At 42.9% G+C, this 25,946-nt stretch overlaps 1 protein-coding gene across 1 annotated transcript; it reads left to right on the top strand.

Annotated features, from left to right (window-relative positions):
- Window positions 1-20,853: 20,853 nt before the first annotated feature.
- Window positions 20,854-21,589, top strand: LOC101116567 (small integral membrane protein 8-like). The gene has a single exon (XM_027970681.2). It carries the CDS (start codon window positions 20,969-20,971, stop codon window positions 21,260-21,262), a length of 294 nt encoding a protein of 97 aa, XP_027826482.1. The 5' UTR covers window positions 20,854-20,968; the 3' UTR covers window positions 21,263-21,589.
- The last annotated feature ends 4,357 nt before the right edge of the window (window positions 21,590-25,946 follow it).

Below are 25,946 nucleotides of genomic sequence, written 5' to 3'. Positions count from 1 at the left end.
TTAGCAACTGTTCTGCTGTTTGGAACTGAGAGAAGGTCATGAAGGCTGGAATCAAGATATGGGGGACAAAAGGACCTTCGTGCCCAGGAGCCCCATAGGGCCCTGCTCAGCATCAGTTGGCCGTGGAGGTTGATGCTGCTGACTCCAACTTACTTCACCATCAACCTATCAGAAGAATGTCCATGCTCTTTGAACAATTACTATAAAACTTTTACTTTCCCTAAGTTGAAACACATAGATTTGAGGGCTTTAGCCCACTGTGGCCCCCTTTTCCTGGCAAAGTGATACAGCTTCTCTTTTCTACTTCACCCCAAAATCTCTGTGATTTGATTCAGCACCAGTGTACAGAGAAGTTGAGCTTTTGGCATCAATTTTTCAAGACTCTCCCTCCCCTTCTCCTCTTCCTCTCTCTTGCTTTCCCAGACGGCCCACACTCTGTCTGTGGGATGTGTTTCTGCCTAAATAAACTCACTTCTTACCTATCACTTCATCTCCAAATTCTTTCACAACGAAGCAAGAACCTTAAACTCACTAGCAACAGTAGCATCTTAGTTCTTATCTTGCTTGACTTCCTGGAATCATTTAATAGTGTTAAATCTCAGCAGATGTCTTAGTCTTCTTGGGCTATCATAACAATATACCATTGAGGGGTGAGGTGATGACAGGAATTTATTTCTCACAGTTCTGGAGGCTAGGAAATCTGAGATCAAGGGGTCAGCAGATTCAGTTCCCTGCTAGAGTCCTCTTGGCTTGCTAGCAGCCACCTTCTCATATGTCCTCACATGGCAGAGAGCAAGTCCTGCTCTCTCTCTCTCTCTTATATGGATGCTAATCCCATGATAGGGCCTCACCCTCTTGACCTCATCCAAATTTAATTGCCTCCCAAGAACCCTACCTCCAAATAATATCACTAATATTTCATTGGGGATTGTTGTTATTCAGTCGCTAGTCATGTCTGACTTTGTGACCCCATGGACTGCAACACCCCAGTCCTCCCTGTCCTTCACCATCTCCTGGAATTTGCCCAAACTCATGTCCATTGAGTCGGTGATGCCATCCAACCATTTCATCCTTTGTCATCCCCGTCTCCTCCTGCCTTCAATCTTTCCCAGCATCAAGGTCTTTTCCAGTGAGTCAGCTCTTCACATCAGATGGCCAAAGTATTGGAACTTCAGCTTCAGCATCAATCCTTCCAGTGAATATTCAGGACAGATTTCCTTTAGGATTGACTGGTTGGATCTCCTTGCTATACAAGGGACTCTCAAGCATCTTCAAAAGCAATTCCTCAGTGCTCAGCCTTCTTTCTAATCCAACACTCGCATCAGTACATGGCTAATGGAAAGACCATAGCTTTGACTATATAGACCTTTGTCGGCTAAGTGATGTCTTTGCTTTTTATATGCTGTCTAGGTTTGTCATAGCTTTCTTTCCAAGAAGCAATCATCTTCTGACTTCATGGCTGCAGTCACCATCTGCAGTGATTTTGGAGCCCAAGAAGAGAAAATCTGTCACTGCTTCCACTTTTCCCCCCTCCTATTTACCATGAAGTGATGAGACCAGATGCCATGGTCTTATTTTTTTAAATGCTGGGGTTCAAGCCAACTTTTTGCTCTCCTCTTTCATCTTCATTGAGAGGTTCTTTAGTTCTCTACGTTTTCTGCTATTAGAGTGGTATCATCTGCGTATCTGAGATTGTTATTTTTCCTGGCAATCTTGATTCCAGCTTTTGCTTCACCCAGCCCAGCATTTTGCATGATGTACTCTGTATATAAGTTAAATAAACAGGGTGACAATATACAAGCTTGATGTACTCCTTTCCCAATTTGGGACCAGTCTGTTGTTCCATGTCCAGTTCTAACTGTTGCTGTTGACCCACATACAGGTTTCTCAGGAGACAAACAATACCAATGGGTTTGGTATTCTCATCTCTTTAAGAATTTCCCATAGTTTGATGTGATCTACACAGTCAAAGGCTTTAGTGCAGTCAGTGAAGCAGAAGTAGATGTTTTTCTAGAATTCCCTTGCTTTTTCTATGATCCAGCCGAAGTTGGTAATTTGATCTTTGGTTCCTCTGCTTTTTCTAAACCCAACTTGTACTCTGGAAGTTCTTGATTCAAGTTCTGCTGAAGCCTAGCTTGAAGGGTTTTGAGCATAACGTTACTGGCATGGGAAATGAACACAACTGTCTGGTAGTTTGAACATTCTTTAGCACTGTCCTTCTTTGGGATTGGGATGAAAACTAACCTTTCCCAGTCCTGTGGCCACTGCTGAGTTCCACATTTGCTGACACATTTGAGTGCAGCACTTTAACAGCATCATGTCTTAGGATTTGAGACAGCTCAGGCGGAATTCCATCCACCTACACTAGCTTTGTTGGTAGTAATGCTTCCTAAGGCCCACTTGACTTCACACGCCAGGGTGTCTGGCCCCAGGTGAGTGATCACACCATTGTGATTTGCTGGGTCATTAAGACCTTTTTGTATAGTTTTTCTGTGTATTCTTGCCACCTCTTCTCAATATCTTCTGCCTCTGTTAGGTCCTTAAGGTTTCTGTCTTTTATTGTACCCAGCCTTGCATGAAATGTTCCTTTGGTATCTCCAATTTTCTTGAAGAGATCTCTTAAGTCTTTCCCATTCTATTGTTTTCCCCTGTTTCTTTGCATTGTTCTTCTCATCTCCCCTTACTATTCTTTGGAATTCTGCCTTCAGTAGTGTATATCTTTCCCTTTCTCCCTTGCTTTTTGCTTCTCTTCTTTCCTCAGCTATTTGTAAAGCTTCCTCAGACAACCACTTTGCCTTCTTGCATTTCTTTTTCTTTGGAATGGTTTTGGTCACCACTTGTACAGTGTTGTGACCCTCTGTCCATAGCTCTTCAGGCACTCTGTCTACCGGATATAATCCCTTGAATCTATTCATCACCTCCACTGTATAATCATAAGAGATTTGTTTTATGTCATACCTGATTGGCCTACTGGATTTCTTCAATTTAAGCCTGAATTTTACAACAAGGAGCTGATCATCTGAGCAACAGTCAGCTCCAGGTCTTTTTTCCTCCACTGTATAGAGCTTCTCCATTTTCAATTGCAGAGAATGTAATCAACTGGATTTCAGTACTGACCATTTGGTGATGTCATGTGTAGAGTCATCTCTTGTGTTATTGAAAATGGGTGTCTGCTATGACCGGTGTGTTCTCTTGGCAAGCCTCTGTTAGCCTTTGTACATTGGGAGTTAGGGCATCAGCAAATCCTTTTTGGGGGGATACATCCATTCAGTCCTTAACAGCCGGTTAGTAAAGAATGTTTCCTGTCTCCAAGTTTAGAACTAACGGAGAAGTGAAACAAAGATGTTCAAATGGAGAGAAAAAAAAAATGTCATCTTTGTTGTCAGTAAAGCCTGGATTGGAGAAAGTGGCTTAGATGTGTGGTTAAAATAGACTTGCTAATCCTTTTCCATGAAACAGATGGATTACCCACCAGATTAATGACAGAACGCATCAAACAAGGATAGGAGAATATTAAGAATATTAACAACCAAGATGGCAGAGGCACCAAAGAAAAGGGGTATGAGAATAGAAGCCCTCTAGGAACCTTACAGGGCCAGTCTCTTCCCCAGCGGAGGGAGAGCATCATGGCCCACCCTCTCTATAGATGGGCGGGGCAGAAGAGCCCCAAAGCATCTGGACTGAGCATACCTACTGCTTTCTCCCAAACCCCCTTCAAACAAATCACTCCTCTGGGGAGAAGTGAATAAGGCTTAGCAGGGGAACCTAAGAGTATGACTCCAGTCCTGTATTTCAAATTGTAGTTTAAGGCCATTAGTGAATTGTGAAATCAATTTATGGGAGAGTGGATGTAGCCAAAGGGCAAATAAGTAAGTATGAGGATCACATTGAGAAAACTTCCTAAAAAGCATGAAGAAGATATAGGTATTTTTAATGTGATATATATTAAAAAATGTAGATATTTTAAAGATATAGATTTTTAAACTTTTGTATTAAGAGTGTGTGTGTGTGTGTGTTTGTGCTGAGGTACCAAATCTATATCTATATATATTAAAAATGTCTATATCTTCTTCATGCTTTTTAGGAAATTTTCTCAGTGTGGTCCTCATACTTGCTTATTTGGTCTTTGGCTGTATCCGCTCTATTTACTCCACTCTTTGAAGTGTTTATTTCATCTAGGATATTTTCGTGTCTGATTCTATAGTTGGTTCTTCTGTGTGATTCTTGTTCCTCCTTCATATTTCCCCAATCCACTTTTTTCTTTCTTATTTACTTTTAAACATTTAATTGCAGTAGAGTTGATTTACAATGTGTTAGTTTCAGGTGTACAGCAAAGTGAATCAGTTATACACATGAACGTGTCCACTCTTTCTCTAGATTCTTTTCCCATTGCAGAGTATTGAGTAGAGTTTCCTGTGCTATAGAGTAGGTTCTCATTAGTTTCCTCTTTTATATGTAGCAGCATGTGTATGTCAATCCCAGTCTCCCAGTTTATCCCTCCTCCCTTTCCCCCTGGTGACCATAAGTTTGTTTTCTACATCTGTAACTCTATTTCTGTTTCATCGATAAGTTCATTTGTACCTTTTTCTTTTTAGATTTCAGATGTAAGTGATATCATAGGATATTTGTCTTTCTGTGTCTGACTTACTTCAGTCTCTAGGTCCATCCATGTTGCCGCAAATGGCATTGTTTTGTCCTTTTTAATGCCTTTTAGATTAGAATAATACTTAAATGTGTATTTTCATTTCCTATCCTGCCTAGTCGGTTAACTCTGCTGCTTGTGGATAAGGTTGCCCTGTGTGAAGACAAAGCTGTGTGTGTCCCTCAGCTGTGTCTCTTATCTGGCCTGTGGTTTCTATTTCTTTGGGGCCAGAACTGAGTGCCTGAGGGAGGCAGCAAAGCCCAAGGGTAGCTTGGACTTATTTTGGTGAGTTGAGGAGATGCTGGTGTAGTCTGGTCTATTTGGTCCTGAGCATCTCCAGAGAACTTCCCCGTACCTCTCTCTGTCCAGATAAGACTCTTCCTAGAAAAGCTGCCACTCATGGCTGCTGTAACCTGGTATTGGGAGGGGGAGAAAGTATGGTGGAGAGAGGCTGAGGCACAGGCCAGCCACTGCACTGTGGTTGTTTTTGACACTACTACTGCTGCTAAGTCACTTCAGTCGTGCCCGACTCTGTGCGACCCCATAGACAGCAGCCCACCAGGCACCCCCGTCCCTGGGATTCTCCAGGCAAGAACACTGGAGTGGGTTGCCATTTCCTTCTCCAATGCATGAAAGTGAAAAGTGAAAAGTGAAAGTGAAGTCGCTTGGTCATGTCTGACTCTTCACGACCCCATGGACTGTAGCCCACCAGGCTCCTCTGTCCATGGGACTTTCCAGGCAAGAGTACACATACCCCTTAACCTCCTGAGGCTTGAAGCCACCCACAACCAGCCAGTACCTTCTCAGCCTGCAGTCATGATATGGTGATAGCTATAGGGCTGGTCAAGGTCTGTCCCAGGCAAGGTGGGGAAAACAAAGGTATATCCATCTGAAAACTCTGATAGGGCTCTGGGTTCTGCTCCTGGGCTACCATCATCCACACCCTAGCCTGGCCCTCTTGAGGTAACTACAGGGCTAGTTTCTAAAATCTGCCAACTTCCATATGACTCTCAGGTATCCTTCTGACCTAGGACTGGATTTCACTGTCTACCAACTTGTCAACTTACTTCCATCTCCTAAAAGAAAACAGGCCTGGAGAAAGGAAGTGACTCCCCCAACATTGTATAGTCAGTAAAGGATGCGACTGCGGTTTGCACCGGGTCTGTGTGATTTCAAACCCATGCTTTAAATATTCTAGATCCTCCCTTATAGTTGCTGGAACCTAGGTCCACTCATTTTATCAGACTTTTCTTCTGAAAAAGAAGCGAAACTCAGAGTTTGAAGTCTCTCATGCATGTCGGAAGGGAGAAGAGCAGCAGGGTTAAAAGTTATTAGAGCATAACAGAGTTATGTAAGGAACAGTTAACTAAACGGCTTCATAGAAGGGGAGGCAGCTGACTGAGAAATGCTGAGTGTGACGAGAATTCAGGAGGGCTCCTACTGTCTAGGGGACAGAGATTGTTAAAGGGGAATCTCACAGTGATTTTCTTGGTGCTTTTAACCAAAAGGGCAGTGGCTGTAATGGCTCTAATGCCAAGGAGAGTATTCCATGCCACAGGATCCAGTTACTGGCTATAAGACCCTGAGGATCAGTGGTGGTCCCATGTTTTTGGGTGAATATCCCCAGAGCATTCTCCTTTTCATATTACGAAAAGGAGAAAAGGGAATCTGGTAATTGGAATGTCCAAGAGCAGGTGGGTTCATCAGATTCTCCAGCTTCACCTGGAAACTATGGTGTATGATTCGTCTCATAAAATTGGGTCCAGGTTGTTATTGTTTAGTAAGATATTGCAGAGGTTTGGCCTTAAGAAATTGGTTATCCAATTTTGGCAATAACCAACTAGCCCAAGAAAACCTCCCAGCTGGCATTTGGTTTGGGGAAACCTGGGACACCATGAAGTCTATCTGGACCTGAGTGTAGCTCTTGTTTGGCATCAGATGTCCTAAATATCGAACCTGGGTTTGGACAAACAGCAATTTTTCTTTGGTGACCTTCAGTCCCTTTGAGGTTAAAATCTTTAGCGGGACTTCCCTGGTGGCAGAATGGGTAAGAATCCACCTGCTAATGCAGAGGACGATCCAGGTCTAGGTAGATTCCACGTCCAGAGGAGCAACTAAGCCTGTGAGCCACAGCTACTGAAGCCCGCGTGCCTAGAGCTGTGCTCTGCAACAAGAGAAGCCACCGAAAGTCCTGGCACAGACTGCAGTGAAGAATAGCCCCGCTCGCCACCACTAGAGGAGGCCCAGGAACAGCGACAAAGATAGAGCACAGCCAAAAATGAATAAATAAAAACAAAAAACAGAAAAAAATTAAAAGTAAATACATAAAAGCTTTCACAAGTGGATGCTTTATTTCTGTGAGAAAGCTTGAGAAACAGAAAAAAGAAGCAAATCATCTATACATTTCAAAAAGATAGAACATCTAGGGAACTTTATACCATCCAGATCAGCCTTTAGGATTTGCAAGGAATAAAGACTCAATAAAACCTTGAGACATTATTCTCCAGGTGAATTGTTTTTCTTCTCAAGCGAAAGCAAGAAGGTAGTGTTAGCTAACTTCATCAATTTGAGTACTAAAGAATGCACCGCATAAATCAATTACAGTAAAAAATTTACATCTGGTGGGGATGGATGTTAGTAACATATGAGGGTTAGGAACAATACGGTGTCTGTTGCTCTGAGGTCCTGCACAAACCTCCACCCTTGACCCTTAGGTTTTCCCACTGATAAAATGGGAGTGTTACGGGGCTAATGCAAGGGCTAATGAGGCTTTGAGCCTTGCAACTATTATGGGCCTTAAGCCTTGAAGAATTTCTTACAGGGTATTAATTAGTTCTGGGGGAGAGGTTTTGAGGGGTCTATATGAATCTTGAAGGGAAGTGTACTATGAATTTTGCAAACATTAGTTGGAGATTTTGCATAGAGAGGATGGTAGTTGATTCAATAGAGACAAATGATCAATGTTTCTAGAATAGAACAGATAAAAGATATCAAAGGGTGATTTATTTCACCTAGTGGGTGACTTTGATGACTACTCTCAAACTCTAGAATTATTTCCATTTTTGGGGAGAAAGAAATTCTGGCATGATACTTCTGTAAGAAGTCTAGGCCTAATAAATGGATGAGTGGAGGAGCTATGAAGAAAAAGATGTACATCTTTCAAAGGACTTAGACAAAAAAAGAGTAGTTTAAACGACAGGAAGCTGTTGATGTTCATTAGAGATCCCCACTGTTTGAACTGTATTAGTCCTCCAAGGCAGGGGCTACTTTATAGTAGTGGGGTTGGGCACAGAGAGTGTGGCTCCTATGTCAACTGAACTAGAAGAGATCCATCCCAAGTCTGGAGGAATGTTTCTCCGAGCTGGGAGAGGGAGGGTTGGGAAAAGCCCTTGTACTTCCTTGGAGCCCCATCATTAACAGTTGGGAGAAAGTTGGAAAGGCTGTTTACAGGGCTGATGTTGTCCGCCATGTTTGAGTCTGTGAAAAGTGAAACTCGCTCAGAAGTATCCAGCCCAGGAATTGAATCGGCATCTCCTGCATTGCAGGTGGATTCCTTCCTGTCTGTCTGTAATAACCTCTTTCTCAGTGTTCGGGCTCTTTGCAATAATAGCATAAACTACTGGGTTGGGAAGATCCCCTGAGAAGGGGAAAGGCTACCTACTCCAGTACTGGGCTTCCCTGGTGGTCAGACAGTAAAGAATCTGCCTGCAATACAGGAAGACCTAGGTTCGATCCCTAGGTTGTCTCCTAGAGAAGGGAATGGCTACCCACTCCAGTATTCTTGCCTGGAGAATTCCATGGACAGAGGAGCCTGGCAGGACAGAGCACCCCATGTGTCCATGGGGTCACAAAGAGTCGGACATGACTGAGTGACTAACACTTATACTTTTTCACAAGGGTATTAATTTTATTTAGGGGACTTCATTTATGGAGTTGAAGATTAAGAATTTTGGTGGTCTTCCTTCTAGGTGACTCATGGAAAGTATAAGGGCTGGTTTGCCAGATTATCTCAATCTGGAGGGGACATAGTTTCCCACTTCATCTTGGTCCTTTTATTAGAAGGGAAGGGACCTGGTTCAGCCCACTAATATAGAGTTAAAAGTTACCCAGGGGGGAATCAACAGCTGAAAGAAGATGAAAATGTTTTAAAAAAATAATCTGAAGTTGATTGTAGTAGTCATGAACAGGTTCATCAGGTTTTTGTGGGCAAGTTTGAATTTTGTCCCAATTGATATGCTTTGAAAACGCCCTGGAAATTGCTTGATGAAGTCACCTAGCAGTTGTCCAAAAGGGAAAAGTGCAAGTGAAAGTCACTCAGTTGTGTCCGATTCTTTGCAACCCCACGGACTATACAATCCATGGAATTCTCCAGGCCAGAATACTGGAGTGGGAAGGTTGTCCAAGCCTAATCATATAATTAATTAGTGGACAGCTCTCCCAGTTGTCATTTAGAGAACATTCATGATTTTCCCAGTTTTTTATCCAGGTTTTCATCCAGTGCTGGGGCCTGGAACTAGCTAACATAGGTCAGAGAAACCAGATAAGTAAGTTTGAATGACTATATTAAATTCCTCAGCAATCTGTGAGGTTTTTCAGTTACTTGAGAAAATTGTTAAGTAACTGAACTATGAAAAATGGAACTATGTTCAGTTAACTAGTTCAAGTAAAATTGAACTGTGGCTTGAAGTTCAATTTAAGTCTGGGGAATATAAGAAATTAAGTGTTTAACCACTGGATCCTCAAGAGGTTTACTTTTAAAGAGATAGGTTTTGATAGGTTCTAAGGAGTTGGTGATGGACAGGGAGGCCTGGCGTGCTGCGATTCATGGGGTCGCAAAGAGTCGGACACGACTGAGTGACTGAACTGAACTGAACTGAACTGAAGGAAAAGCAGGTATGGAGAGTTTCAGAGAAAAGAGAAAGACTGGTGAGAGATTTAGCGTGGGGGCCTTGAGAGGACAGAGGAGGTATGAGTGGTATAGGAGGGAAGGAGGAAGATGGCGCTGGAATGGAACCAATGGAGAGAGAGCACGTGGTGCCAGAGGCAGAATGGGAGACAAACCAAGGAAGAGGAATCCAAGGCTTTGGGAAACATTCTGTTTTTCTTTGTTTGCCTCAGTTAATCTTAAAATCTTATTTTGCAGAGAGGTAATTTCAGACTCCTGATAACATTGGGAACCCACAAAATAGGCCTACTACTCAGTTCTGGAAATTTTTTGAGCTATTGTAGTCCAATTTGGTTTTAAGGAAATTAAGTCGGAGGATTTCAAAAGTTCCTCTAAATGGTCATTGATACTCTAAATTGCCTTTGGTCAGGTTGGTCCATTTTTGAAATGTGGATGAAGAATTATCCAGTTTTTATTTATTTTTATTACTTTAAAAATATAATAATTAATTGATTTATTCTTTACTTGGCTGCACCAGGTCTTAGTTGCAGCATGCATGATCTTCAGTTGTGGCATACAGACTCTTCGTTGTGGCATGTGGGAATGAGTTTCCCGACCAGGGATCAAACCTAGGCTCCCTGCATTGGGAGTGCAGAGTCTTAGTCACTGAACCACCAGGGAAATCCCAAGAATGATTCAGTTTTTAAATATAAAATCATCCAGAGTCCCTATAGTGAGGATACCCTCAAAATATTCAGGTAACTGAAAGCTGAGAATAACTCACAGGTTTTTCTGTAAGGCAACAATTTCAAAACAGCCCAAACAACTCAGGTCAAACAACTTGCAAGATGATATCATCCAATTCTAAGGAAATACCCTGGTCCCAGAGAAGCCAGGCCAGAGACATTTTGAGTTTCCATAGAAGTGCCTCTGTTCCTAAAGAATATGCTGACAGTGGAACTGGCAGTTTCGGTGAAGCAGCTTCTGTTCCCAAAGGAAAGGGCCCACTGCCTCTCAGCTAGCTTCAATTGAAACACTCTGACCTCAAAAATCAGACCAAAGGGCCAAGCAAGGACTCACATACAGAAACAAGACCTTAACCACAAAGATGAAAGCTTTAAGTAGATCCCCCACCCCAAAGCCTGAAGAGTGTCAAAGGCAAAGAGGTTGTCAGCTTGATCCAGGAGAAAGATATACCTTTCAAGTCCAGGGTTGGTGAGAAAGACAGTAAGTGACAATGGGCTCAATTGTGGGTGCTGCACCTGTTTGCTCACCAGTCTCAGAGTCAGCAGGGGTCATCTCTGGCCCCTCTATGGGCCACCAAAATGTTGATTTAAAGCAAATAGACTGCCAGATACTTCTCCAGCCAAAGTGGGCTTATTCAGGATCAGCAGAGAATTGCAATCTGGGGCCTGTGGGAATTTACTGTGGGAAGCCATGAACAAGTCCTTGCATTGCAAGGGAAGAAGAACTCTTTTTAAAGGGGAAAAGGAAGCTGGGATGGCTATAGTAAACACAGAGTCCATGGCTTTTCATTGGATAAGCCTTTGTCAGGAAGGAAGAGGAATCTTTCTTCTTCCCGTTGGGCTCTGCTATCGACATCAACAGAGTGCGAGAGTCTCCTGTGTTTGGTCTCCTGACTATTTATTTGAGATTTCTGTTTATTAATTTTTTACACTGGAAATAAATACCCAGAAGGTTCCCTCTTCTACTTAACTTTGACCTCATTACTGGCTATACTGATCCCGAGTGTCCTCAAATCCTGGTTGGGAACCATTGTTTGTGCAAAGAAAATTGGTCTTGGAGTCAGCAAGACTTGAACAGAGCAAAACATAGTGGTATCAGAAAGATCTGAGCTCAGTTTCTGGACCCATGGGGCTTCCCTGGTGGTCCAGAGGTTAAGACTCTGCTCTTCCACTGCAGAGGGTGTGGGTCTGATCCCTGCTTGGAGAACTAAGATCCAACATGGTGCATGGTGTGGCCAAAAAGTAGAAAACAAAGCAAAAAAAAAAAAAAAGACCTCAATTTCTAGACCTCTGATGGCCTTCATCATGCCACATAACCTCCCTGAACCTGTTTCTTCAACTGCAAAATGAGGATAGTGATTGTGGCAGACAATGTTGGTGGCCTACCCAACAGCCATTCCTCTGTTTTTCTTGCTAACAGAATCCCAACCCTATTCTTGGTATGTGACCAGTCTCAAGAGGAGTCATGATTTAAAACTGCTGCTGCTGCTGCTAAGTTGCTTCAGTCGTGTCCAACTCTGTGCGACCCCATAGATGGCAGCTCACCAGGCTCCCCTGTCCCCAGGATTCTCCAGGCAAGAACACTGGAGTGGGTTGCCATTTCCTTCTCCAATGTATGAAAGTGAAAAGTGAAAGTGAAGTCGCTCAGTCGTGTCCGACTCCTAGCAACCCCATGGACTGCAGCCTACTAGGCTCCTCCATCCATGGGATTTTCCAGGCAAGAGTACTGGAGTGGGTTGCCATTGCCTTCTCCGGACTTAAAACTGGATCCTTCCAGTTCCTGTTGATCAGGAGTTGGGGATGAGCAGCTGGCTCAGTTCTGGCCCAGAGGATGCAGGTAGAAGATTGCTAGCTTTCTGGGAAGTATCCTTTTCCCTTCCCACAGCGAGGGCTGTCATGTGAGGCAGGTATGCTTTGTCAGCTGGAGCAACCACAGTGCAAACATCAGCTCCAAGCCTGCAAATGAAACCCCTGCTGAGGGAAGGCATGAATGGGAAGGAAAACCCGTCTCTGAGGATATCATGGAGCTTCCAAACCAATTCTAAGTCTAATCTCCTAGACTGTTCAGTGAGTAAACAACAAATACCTTTCGGCCATTGTTAGTTGAGTTTTTCTCTTGATTGCAGCCAAATGTGTTGTAACCAATATAATGATGCTTCTGGATGAGGCAGTGTATGTAAGAGTGTCTATTCTTGTGCATGATGTAGGCACTCAAATGATGTTTACTTCCTCACCACCTTTGACCCTTCATCCTGCCCATCCTACTGAGAGAGTCAATTCCTAGGCAGATTGATAAGTCTGGGTGTCCCCAAGGAGAGAGGGGTCTGGGGTTCTCAAGGAGGAGATAGGGGTCTGGAATTCCCAAGGACAGGAAAGGACAAACTTTTTTCTTTTTCTTTTTATCTACATTCCTTAGTCTTAGTCACATAAAAATGTTTTTCTTCAAGCCTGGAACTGATGATTACACAGCAAACAACTCAGTTTAAACTCTGTACTAGGGATTATACAACAGCAATGTATCCTGCTTGAGGACAGTTTCTCCTTCCTGAAAACGTTCTGACTAATCCCGATATCTTAGAATGTATATTATGGGAGTGGGTCTGGTGAAATTTTACAACCTTGAGACATTCTTTTGATTTATTGTAATAATTAATTTTAAAGTATATAACTCCCTTGCTAACACTCGCAACGGGAGGCATACTCCGTCTCCTTTCTGATGTCTATGTCAGAAGTTTTCTCTGTCCCTTTCCTACTCTAATAAAACTGTGCTATACAAAAGCTCTTGAGTGATCAAGCCAAGTCCCTGGTCCCGAAGCTAAATCTTCTTCGGAGATCACAAATCGGACCCTGTTCACCGTAAACTATCACTACTGAACCCCAAGCCCCGGTGAATCCAGCAAAGTACTTTCTGTTCCAGCTTCCAGACTGACTGTGCTCCTGAAGACACACCACGAGGCAGACTGACATAGCCACTTACTCCTGGTGACCTGGGTGCTCACCTGGGCGGTCCATGCTTTCCAGTCACTTCCCTCCTCCACTCTCTGAAATGGCAGTTTCAAATCTTGATGTTCCTCCCTCTTTGCCCTTCACCTCCCCTCCCTTTCTTGGCTCACAGAAAGAAGAAACAACTCATCTCCTATCTCATAGAGAACGAAAGAGCCAGCAGAGGGCGGCTTGCCGATCTCCTCCACCAACCCCCGTGAGAACTTCCTCCTCTCTCAGGCCAGCCCCTCACATGTCACACGCTCTGGCCTACTGCAGGCTGTCTTTAGGTCTCCCCTGGCCTTTGTAGGTTCTTTAGAACATTCCACTACAGACTGTACCAAATATATTCAAATGTGTTTACTTCCCATATAACACACACACACATACATACCTGTTTGCTGTAAACCTTTAGAGTAATTTAAGAAAGTTTTTCTTTAAAAATTACTTAGCTACAAATAACTTGTCTAATTTGAGATTGACTCTGTGTGTGTGTGTATGTTTTGGAGCACTAAGATGCTCATCAGGCTTCCCTCGGTGGCTCAGGTGGTAAAGCATCTGCCTGCCAATGCAGAAGACACGGATTTGATCCCTGGGTAGGGAAGATCCCAGGAGAAGGGAATGGCAACCCACTCCAGTATTCTTGCCTGGAGAATCCCCATGGACAGAGGAGCCTGGTGGGCTACAATCTATGGGGTCACAAAAGAGTTGGACGCGACTTAGCAACTAAACAAAGATGGTCTTTGGGAGTATTTTTCAAGATGAGAAAAATCTAACTCCTGAATTGTTTCTAAATACAATGCCATCTTTATGGAAATTAAATACTATCAAAAGGAAATTGACATAATACTCTGTTGTACATACATTTAATTAAACATATTTTGATTCTGCAGTTAAAAACATTTTTTTTTTGAGCCAATCCTTTAACTTTTGGTGCTCAAAGACTTTTTTTTTTGTGGGTCCCTGAAAAGCCTGCAGGCTCTAGGTAATGGATCAAATGCCAGGTGCCCCTTCCTGGGTCTCAACTCCTTACTTGCCTCCATCTTTCACACTTTCCTCTTTGCTGTTTCTTCCCAAATGCATTTAAATGTGTTCAAACTGCCAACAAGATAAACCCCAACCAAGCCTAATAAAACCTGGTCTAACAAAGTCACGCCTGGCAAATCCCAGGAGCCTGGTAGGTTGCAGTCCATGGGGTTGCTAGGAGTCGGACACAACTGAGCAACTTCACTTTCACTTTTCACTTTCATGCGTTGGAGAAGGAAATGGCAACCCACTCCAATGTTCTTGCCTGGAGAATCCCAGGGACGGGTGAGCCTGGTGGGCTGCCGTCTCTGGAGTCGCACAGAGTCGGACACGACTGAAGCAACTTGGCAGCAGCAGCAACAAAGGCACGCCAGGGCCCACTGCAACTAACCTTTCTAACTCTACCTTACCTCCCCACTCAAGCTGACTACAGAGTTGCTTACACTATATCCACTTCCAGATGGCCCCTCACCCCCATTGCTCTCAGGGTAAAGACCAAATCCATGCCTCGATCTATAAACCTTGAGCTGGTGGGGACTCTGCCAACCTCAAGGGCTCTGCTAATTGTTTTCCACCCTCCAGTTCTACCTCCTCTGGGTTGCTCAGACACGAGCTTTCTCCTGCTTTCAGAAGTCTTTGCCTTTGCTTTGGTTCCCCACGTGTAGCACCCTCTTCCACTCACTTCCTCACCTCTGTAGCTCATATTCCTCTGGGCACCCTCCCCTGGTGTTTCAAAGTCAGACCCCCTGTTGCTATTGCTTCATGATGTTTGACTCTTAATTATTTATAATCCTTCATTCATTGTTTCTTTCCTCATATTGACGATGTGCTGTGTGCTCAGTCATGTCCGATTCTTTGCGACCATATGGACTGCAGCCCACCAGGCTTTTCTGTCCTGAAGGATTCTTCAGGCAAGGATACTGGAGTGGGTTACCATGACCTCCTCCAGGGGATCTTCCCAACCCAGGGATTGAATTGAAGGTCTTTCGCACTGCAGGCAGATTCTTTACTGTCTGAGCCACCAGGGAAGCCCAAGAATACTGGAGTGGGTAACCTATTCCTTCTCCAGGGGATCTTCCTGACCCAGGAATTGAATCGAGGTCTCTTGCATTGCAGGTGGCTTCTTTACCAGCTGAGCTACCAGGGAAGCCCATTAGTTTGGTAGGGCTGCCCTAATAAAGTATCACAGACTAGGTGGCTTCAACAACAGAAATTGCTTTTCTCACAGTTCTGGAGATTAGAAGTACAAGCTCAAGATGCTGGCAGGTGTGATTTCTTTTGCAGCCTCTCTCCTTGGCTTGCAGACTGCCCCATTTTCACTGTGACCTCACATGGCCTTTCCCCTGTGCTTTTGTAACCCTGGGGCCTCTTAAAAGGACACCAGCCTTATTTAAACCTAATCATCCCTTTACAGACCTTACCTATAAATACTGTTAGTTCTGAGGCACTGGGGTTTGGGCCTTCATCAGATGAATTTTGGGTGGACACAATTCAGCCTATAACAGCCAGGGACTGTATCTTTCTCCCCAGTGTATCCAGAGTACCATGCATAGCAGCTGACACAAAGTAAGACACAAGAACACATTTCTATCTATCCAACTGCCCAGGACTAGCTGTGTGACAGTTCCTGGGTTCCTTCTGTTCTCTTCACCTTAGCTGCATTATCTATGATATCAGGTCGCTGAAGGTGGTTTCGAAGCACAGTCTGACAGTTGACCAAACGTCCTTAATTTCTTCCGTGAAATCTTTCCCCACTTACCACTAGAGGGCAATGTTATTTCTTATTGCTTCTTCCTTGGGACAGTGCCTTCAACTGTCTTGCACAAGCGACCTCAGACTGAAGATGCTGAGGTTAAGGACAGCCAGCCTCCCAACTATCAGCTGGGCATTCAGCCCTGGGCTTGAATTTCAACTCTGCCACTTCCTGGCTGAGCTATCTTTTCCAAAGTCCCTTCGAGAGTGTTAGTTTCCTCCGCTGCTGAATGGGCAATGAAAATGGACAGTTCCTGGGCACTGCTAGGTGGCATGCCTCATCCATGATGTTATAGGGGGCAGGTTTCCATAAAGAGTTTCCAGGCTAGAGACCCTAGAAATGCGACTGCCCCACTTGCTGCCATCCAGACCAAGCTTCAGTCTGCTGATGGGCGGTGAAAATGCTGGCAAGTCTATCTAGGGTTGGACCTATCTGAGCGCTTGGACTGCCCAGAGAGGGCAGATGTCCAGAGGGAGGCAAGTGGGCAGAGTCTGGTCCCACCCTCTGCCCTTCTGTGAAGTAGAAATGCAGGACGATTGGGGGGCATCCTGGCTGGGTATAAGACAGATTCTGGTTAATTTCAATTTCTGGGGCTCCAAGTTTATTACAGTATGAAATGCCCAAGGAGGTGCAAAAGAAAGTTCTGAGTCGACAGTATTTAGAAAGTTAGTTTCTTGCTAAGTGTATGTTGTAAACATACATAAAAAGGCAACCAGATTCCCTGATGAGCCACACAGAGAGACCCTCGACTGCTCTCTGCCCCCAGATAAGAACCAGTAGTCAGACCTTGAAGACCAGCTTCCCAACAATGCTGCCACCCTTGGGGAAATGAAGTGGCCATGTCAGAATTAAAAAATAGGCTTGGCTGAGAACCACAACTGGAGTCAGGAAAAAGAGCAGAAAAGGCAGTGGAGGGGAACATCTGTTGCCACAAGAAATCCACCCCAGAGCTGAGAAAAATGCCCTTGAGATCAAACAGCTCTGAAAGTACCCTTCTTGGGCCTCATGGAACAGCATTACGTAACAGGAAAGGAAGGAGGTGTTATGCCTGCTTAGGGACCAAGGGTGCAGAAAGTCATAATTTCACAGCCTTGTCTAGCTTCAGTAATTATGGCAAACAGATTCTTTACCATCGAGCCACCAGAGAAGCCCAATTTTAGGTATATGGAGAAGGAAATGGCAACCCACTCCAGTAATCTTGCTTGGAGAATCCCATGAACAGAGGAGCCTTGCAGGCTACAGTTCATGAGGTCGAAAAGAGTCAGACAAGACTTGGCGACTTAACCACCAGTGCTTTTTTTTAAGAAAAAAAAAAGGGGGGGGGGATGTAATGTATTAGGAAAAATTCCATTAAAAATGGTTACATTTTTAAGTAAAATTTTTGTAGAAGGAAGTTTTTAATTGCTTTCAATCAACTGTTCCTCAAAACTGGCTTAGGTTGGATATTACATTACCCAGCATGCTGGAAGAATGGAGCCTTACTCTCCGTGACAAGCCTGACTGCCCCGGTAAGGGTACATGTTGACTGAATTTCCCAGGACACATTGCCTTATAATGTCCTGAAGTATTGCTGGGTCATTTTTAGGGTGCTGCTTCAGAGTAAAGGGAGTTTATTCAGGAAGACTGCCAAACAAAAATCCATTCTGAATACACCGGCCTGTTGGTAGTGGTGGTAGGTGGTTTAGTTGCTAAGTCGTGTCTGACTCTTGCCACCCCGTGGACTGTAGCCCGCCAGGCTCCTCTGTCCATGGGATTCTCCAGGCAAGAGTACTGGAGTGGGTTGCCATTTCCTTCTCCAGGGGATTTTCCTGACCCGGAAATCAAACCTGAGTCTCCTTTGCAAACATTCTTTATCAACTGAGCTACAAAGGGAAGCCCACTGTCCTGTTAGCGCTGTTGTTTTTCTTTGAGGAGTCATGGAGAAGTATGACAGAAGCGGCTGGCTTATCTGCAACCACGCAGACCTGTGCGACTGCCTGGGCTGCTTCTACCCCTGTCCCAAGCGTAACTCCAACAAGCGTGGCCTGAGTGCCGCTCCAGCAATGCCACCGTCACTGAGTCTGGGGAGGTCATCGGCGTGCTGCCGTTCAGTGTCCCCTACTAGCAGCTGCCCCTGGGGCTGATCGGTTTTTTCTGTTTTGCATTTAAGCCAGCCTCTTTCTCCTGGGTGAATTTTAGGGCTGAGAGAAAACGCTTTTAAAAACATGCTTAACCTGAAAGGTTTGACGACTATCTTCAAGATGAGTTATAAACTTTTAACTGTTGGCCATCACATAGTTCTGAGACGACAATAGGTTTTAAAAAATGAGCTAGGGGAGTAAAGTCTGAAGTAGTAGCTGTTCGCACCATCACTCCTCTGAGTAACATGTGAAATTTGTGCTTCCAACCTTGTTACTGTAGTTGCTAGTGGGCTAGAGATTGCCGGGATCAAGATTACTCGGAGAAATATCAATACCTTCAGATACACAGATGACACTACCCTTATGGCAGAAAGCAAAGAACTAAAGAGCCTCTCGATAAAAGTGAAAGTGCAGAGTGAAAAAGTTGGCTTAAATCTCAACATTCAGAAAACCAAGATCATGGTATTCAGTCCCATTAATTCATGGCAAATAGATGGAGAAACAAGGGAAATGGTGGCAGACCTTAATTTCTGGCCTCTAAAATCACTGCAGATGGTGACTGCAGCCATGAAATGAAAAGATGCTTGCTCCTCGAAAGAAAAGTTATGACTAACCCAGACAGCGTATTAAAAAGCAGAGACATTATTTGCCAACAAAGGTCCGTCTAGTCAAAGCTAGAAATCCATCCACATGTATGGATGTGACAGTTGGACTATAAAGAAAGCTGAGCACCAAAGAATTGTTGCTTTTGAACTGTGTTGTTGGAAAAGACCCTTGAGAGTCCTTTGAACTTCAGTGAGGTCAAACCAGTCAATCCTAAAGGAAATCAGTCCTGAATATTCGCTGGAAGAACTGATGCTGAAGCTGAAACTTCAATACTTTGGCAAACTGACTCGTTTGAAAACACCCTGACGCTGGGAAAGATTGAAGGCAGGAGGAGAAGGGGGCAACAGAGGATGAGATGGTTGGATGGCATCACTGACTTGATGTGTATGACTTTGACAAGCTCCAGGAGTTGGTGATGGACAGGGAAGACTAGGTTGTTGCAGTCCATGGGGTAGCAAAGATTCAGACATGACTGAGCAACTGAACTGAACTAGAGATTATGGTTTTCAAGAATGAATGCTGCTAGCAGGATATGGTTACTTCTAATCTTATAACTGCCTCTACATTCTGGTCATAATTTGAGTACTCATAGCAGTAGATGTGATAGTTATTCACTCTAATTATCATTAGAAAATACAATCTCATTATTTATTGTGAGAAAATATTTGTGCTGATACTAATTTGCTTTAGAGTAGGTAGAGTTACAGGAAAACCCAGATATTTACTGGGATGTCTCATGGTACTTCATGCCTCGTAACATTAATACCATAAAAGGATATTTGCAACCATGACCTAACAAGAACAAGGTAACTCAAATTTACCATGGATGCATGCTAAGTCACTCAGTTGTGTCCAACTCTTTGCATCTCTATAGATTGTAGCCCACCAGGCTCCACATCCATGGGATTTTCCAGGCAAGAATACTGGAATGGGTTGCCATTTCCTTCTCCAGGGGATCTTCCCAACCCAGGATCAAACCCCCATTTCTTATGTCTCCTGCCTTGGCAGGCAGTTTCTTTTACCACTACACCACCTGGGCATTGTTAGCTATAATGTAAGAAAATAGTAAAAATAACATTTCAAAGAAAATTAAGACAACTCAGTGGGATGCATATCATTTAATGCTTTTCTCCCCAACTTTACCATTTGTGGATTGTTTTCCAAATTTATAGAAACAATGAATCTAAACATATTTAATAAAAGAATGACATGAAAGCAAAAAAAAAACCACAAAAAAAAACATACTTAAGACTTGTGTTCTCCAAAGCCATAGACCCACACAGAAGGCGCCAGTCTTCTCTAACCTTCCTGTTGTGATGTCTGAAATTCCTCCCCCCGGTAAGCCCATGGATGGATCTCAGTACCAGCACCTCCATCAATACCCTGCTCTCAGATTAAATATCTCTTTCCTCTTTGCTGGTACCTTAGGAGATGGAGTTCTAGGATTTTCAGAGTTCTGCAGCTGGGAGCTTGTCCTGACATAGAAGAACATAGATTCAGACATTTCTAATAGCTAGTTACCCTTAGAATCTCACATATCACCAGTTTTAAATCAGACTTGCTATTTGGATTGATCTGACACTGTATACCCATAGTCTCATTTATTATCATTATTATTTTAATATTTTTAAAATGAAATTTGGTAATACTTGGCAACATTTTTATTAAAAATTTGTATTTTACTTGTAACATGGAAACATTAGGACTTGAATATCCTAAAGGTCATTGATTTACATTGTTTTTCATTTCAGGATCACTATTTCAGAATTGTTTTTTTTCCAAAAGGAGGAAACTTAAATTATTCTGTGGAAGCATGTTGTTGCGTGTTGACTGATTGTGTTGATACCCAACTGAGTAGATACATGGTGTGATTTTTTGTTTTTTCAATTCTGATTCATTGTTGGAGCTTTATAGAAACTTGTACTCAGCGTACTTTGGATTTGTTTTTATGAGTCCTGTTTAACTCAGTGGTTCTCGTCCTTCAGTGTACATCAGAATCACCTGGGAGACTGGTAACATGTTAGATTTTTCTGCCTCACCCCCAGAGTTTCTCATTTGTTAGGTCTGGGGTAGAGCTCAATAATTTGCATTCCGGAGACGGAGTGCGGCGGGCGGGCAGACGAAGTGACCCAGCGACAGATGCTTATGTCAAAATGAATATCTAAGGACTAAGTTTTTCACCAAAGTATTAAATCATCGTTAGTCAAGATGTCTTCAGCGCCTGAGCCTCCAGCCTTTAAAAAGGAGCCACCCAAGGAGAAAGACCTGGGAAACGTAGGGCTCAGAGGGCTCCGCACCACAACCTTATTTCGAGCTGTGAATCCAGAGCTCTTCATTAAACCTAACAAACCTGTAATGGCTTTCGGATTAATAACACTTTCGCTTTGCGTGGCTTATGTCGGTTACCTACATGCGACGCGGGAGAATGAGAAGGACCTCTATGAAGCTATTGATAGTGAGGGACACAGTTACATGAGGAAGAAAACGTCTAAATGGGATTAACTGAGCTGGTTGCTGCAGATGAAGGTCTACGGGGGCTCTGAAATCTTCAGCTGAAGATTAGGACCACACAGTGTCTTGTTTGTTGTTCCAGAAGATGCTGCTGAGGAAGAAGGATGGCGATTGCAGCCAGACCCCTCGAGAGAATGTTGTCCTTTCAAAATGGCAGCCGTTATCGCATTCTTTTTTCCACAGAAAGAGCTGTTCAGTCTTTTAATTTTATTAAATCCTCTTTTAAAAACTGCCATGAGACTGGAAGTCATTTTTGTAAATTATAAAGTTCTGTCCAATAAAAGTACTGCTGCTCTTAAAAAAAAAAAAAAAAAAAAAGAATTTGCATTGCCCAGGTGAGGTTGATGCTGCTGTGTGGAGACTGGAAACATAGTTTCTAGAGTTTATTTTTCCTGTTTAATCAGTTTCAAAAGTACTTATTACGGTACAACCCACATGCCAGGGAAGGTTCGTGGTAATTCTGGACTTGTTACTTAACAGAATGTTTTGGGACTAAAGTAACAAAAGTCCTGCAAGTTATGCTGTGACGCCAGTATCCCTATGTGTGTAGCAGGGGAACCGACTCTGTTTTTCACAGAATTTACTGGGTTTTCTAGACTCAACTTTGTGCTCTGTGCTCCCAGTTCACTAAATTTAACCTTCACAATCCTGGGAGGAAGAAATCAAATCACCTTAGTCAGGTCCCTTGAAATGCCCATCAGGAACATACAGCCCTGAGACCAGTCCAACGAAATTGGGGCTTTTTTTGGTTTATATTATGTTTGTTTTGAGAATAATTATTATTTTGTAAATGACTGACCAAGTGAATTGTTTCCTTACTTATTTATTTTAGAATCATGCAATTTTAAAGTCGAAAAGGAAACTTACAGGTTGTCTAACTAGGGATTTATCAACAGGTAATAACCAAGAGGCTGTTCTATACCAGGCACGAGGAGGGAGCTGTGAGTAGAACTCAGCTGGTCCTGTCCTCAGAGTCTATAGACTGAAAACAGTCTTCCTTCTTTTTTTTTTTTTTTTTTAGCACTTAAGGAAATTTAGACTCAGATTAAAATGACTCAGTTAAGGACTAACAGAAGCCCTGGCAATCTTAGCGTTTTGAACCCTAAGACTAGGTCAGTTGTTGTCATGACACCACATAGGTCCCTAATTGACCTGATTGTAAAGCTCATCCAGGTGCTTCTAATAATGTGCATTCCTGAGCCCCACCCTGTACTTTAGGAATCAGAATCTCTAGGGAGGAGGCCCGGGAATCCATACTTTAAAACCAGCACCCCCAAGTAGGTCTCATGATCAGGTAAGTTTGAGAAAACTGCCTTATTATATATATTTTTTTAATTTAAAAAATATTTTTATTAACATTCATGTATTTGGTCACTTCAAATCTAGAACACTTAGAATCAGCATGAACATGGTAAACTACTCTTCAGTGATAGACTTTTGAAATGGGGGAATAGATACTGAACTGGTTCATATTAACCTCACCGTTCAATCTGTATCTGTATCTTGTCCAGTGAAAACTCATTTTCATATTAAAAATAATCAGGCAAAGGAACATTAAACTGCCTTTCCTTTTTGTCCCCTCTTGTTCTACTGTCTTAAACATTAGATGAGAGGATTTGGTTTAAAACATGTATTGGCAAGTTACATTGGTAAGTTTTCCAAGTAAAGCAAAAAAAAAATAAACGCACATATTTATTAAGCAGACATCTCATACTGCTGTTAAGGAAGCCTAGTAAAACCTTTGGTGAAGTCCTTTTTTTGTGTGAATCAGTTTATTTCATCTTGATCTAATGCTAATTCAATGCATTTTTTAAAAAGCCTCTTGCACTAAATGATTATTGCAAAAATAAATTGATGTGAATTGTCAGAAACTTATTTTGTAAGTGTCTAGTTCTATCCGAGAGTGAACAAAGCTTTTTAGTTATTTGAACTGAATTCAGATTAAAGGAATAGAGCTGTACCATTTGATTACATTAAGGAAATTGTTGTGTCAGTGTAATAGGATTTTTTCTCTTTCTGCTTGGTGATCTTTCAGTGTCGACTGTGTGTCGTCATGAATATGTATAGAAATTGTAAGGAAAGTGGTTTCACATGTTGATTAAAATATCAACCAAGGGATTTAAAGTCACTGAGTACTCCTTTACACAAGGATTTATTCCAATGCAAATAGAATGTCATATCTCATTGATTTGCAGAATAGTTTATCTGTATCTTATGATGTACTCTGCATAGAAGTTAAATAAGCAGGGTGACAATATACAGCCTTGATGTACTCCTTTTCCTATTTGGAACCAGTCTGTTGTTCCATGTCCAGCTCTAACTGTTGCTTCCTGACCTGCATATAGGTTTCTCAAGAGGCAGGTCAGGTGGTCTGTATTCCCATCTCTTTCAGAATTTTCCATGGTTTGCTGGAAGAAGCACAAGCTGGAATCAAGATTGCCGGGAGAAATATCAATAACCTCAGATATGCAGATGACACCACCCTTATGGCAGAAAGTGAAGAGGAACTAAAAAGCCTCTTGCCTCTTGATGAAAGTGAAAGAGGAGAGTGAAATAGTTAGCTTAAAGCTCAACATTCAGAAAACAAAAATCATGACATCTGGTCCCATCACTTCATGAGAAATAGATGGGAAAACAGTGGAAACTGTTTCTGCTGACTGACTTTATTTTTTGGGGCTCCAAAATCACTGCAGATGGTGATTGCAGCCATGACATTAAAAGACGCTTACTCCTTGGAAGGAAAGTTATGATCATCCTGGATAGCATATTGAAAAGCAGAGACATTACTTTGCCAACAAAGGTCCGTCTAGTCAAGGCTATGGTTTTTCCAGTGGTGATGTATGGATGTGAAAGTTGGACTGTGAAGAAAGCTGAGTACCGAAGAACTGATGCTTTTGAACTGTGGTGTTGGAGAAGACTCCTGAGTGTCCCTTGGACTGCAAGGAGATCCAACCAGTCCATTCTAAAGGAGATCAGTCCTGGGTGTTCTTTGGAAGGAATGATGCTAAAGCTGAAACTCCAGTACTTTGGTCACCTCGTGGGAAGAGTTGGCTCATTGGAAAAGACTCTGATGCTGGGAGGGATTGGGGGCAGGAGAAGAAGGGGACAACAGAGGATGAGATGGCTGGATGGCATCACTGACTTGATGGACGTGAGTTTGAGTGAACTCCGGGAGTTGGTGATGGACAGGGAGGCCTGGCGTGCTGTGATTCATGGAGTCGCAAAGAGTCGGACACGACTGAGCGACTGAGCTGAACTGAACTGATCGGTATCTAATTTGTAAGAGAATCCATACAGCATCTGAGACAATCCATTCACACCCACCCCCACCCACAACCCCAAAATCCAGTATCCTGGATCTCTTACAGGTATGAACCTTGGGATGTGAATTCATAGAAAAATCATGTAAGCTCTCCTTTATGTATTTATTTGCTTGTCCTAGAAAATGAACAATGCCAACTTGGACATTTTGTGGCTATCATGGATTGTAGTTCTATTATGCATTAGAAATGTAAACACTTATGTGGGCAGGACTGCACTGTTTGGCCATGCAAACAATTGGCTGCTTTGTCCAGGGGTACCTTTCATGTGGACAACACTGCCACCACTCCCCTGGGAGCACAGCAAAGCGGCTCTTCTATCATAGCAGGTGCCCTTGATGTGTGACTTTCTTGATTGTCTAGTATTTATGGACATTTGGTATGTTCTCAGTATTGAGTGCTTTTCATTAGCATATATCCTGTATAAAATAGGATTCCCTAGCAACCCACTCCAGTGTTCTTGCTTGGAGAATCCCAGGGATGGGAGAGCCTGTTGGGCTGCCATCTATGGGGTGGCACAGAGTCGGACACGACTGAAGCGGCCTGGCAGCAGCAGCAGCAGCAGCAGCAGTGGCTCAGATGGTAAGGAGTCTGCCTGCAATGTGGGAGACCTGAGCTTGGTTCCCGGGTCAGGAAGATCCACTGGAGGAGGAAATGGCAATCCACTCCAGTATTCTTGCCTGGAGAATTCCGTGGACAGAGGAGCCTGGTGGGCTGCAGTCCATGGGGTCGCAAAGAGCCGGACGCAAATGAGCGACTTCACTTTCACTTTTCACTTTGTATAAAATAATTAAAAACATCTCTACATCTTGCTTTTCCCCCTTCTACTGTTTCTTTTTCCTTCCTTCTCTGTGGTGTCTCTAATGACATACTACAATTTCCAGGTTAGTTTGAACAGTACTCTAAATATATTATGTTGCCAAACCAGTTTTCATACTTTCTTTTTCATAATCTATGCTTTAATCTTAGATATGCGAAAGTCTTTTTCATATTCACAGATTTTCTAAAATTTTGCTTTTTCCATAATAATTTTTTTTTCACTCTGTGGAAGGAATATGACTGTTTCATCATCACTGTTCATGTCTAACAAGTAGTTTATTTTGTGTTCATAGTTAGTTTTGGCAACATTTCCCTCCTCACTCTCTATGGTTCTTTTAAAATTGGCCAATGCTTAAACCAGTTATAGCAAATTCAAAGAGATCAGGGACTGATTTTCATTGGTTTTCCTTTGATAGTGAATTCAATAGCCCTGAGTGCTTAATAAATATGCTACTTATTGACCATTCATTTGTTCGTTCATCAAGTACCTATCTGCCAGTTACTTTACTAGGTGCTAAGGATAAAATTAATAAGAA

The sequence above is a fragment of the Ovis aries genome, chromosome 5, assembly GCF_016772045.2.
Source record: "Ovis aries strain OAR_USU_Benz2616 breed Rambouillet chromosome 5, ARS-UI_Ramb_v3.0, whole genome shotgun sequence".
NCBI lineage: Eukaryota > Metazoa > Chordata > Mammalia > Artiodactyla > Bovidae > Ovis > Ovis aries.
The sequence above is the reverse complement of the archived record's forward strand: the minus strand, read 5'-3'. Positions and strand labels throughout refer to the sequence as shown.

Bases quoted from the DNA above. Each gene is read 5' to 3' on its own strand.
- LOC101116567 (XM_027970681.2), top strand. From the start codon at position 20,969: ATGTCTTCAGCGCCTGAGCCTCCAGCCTTTAAAAAGGAGCCACCCAAG.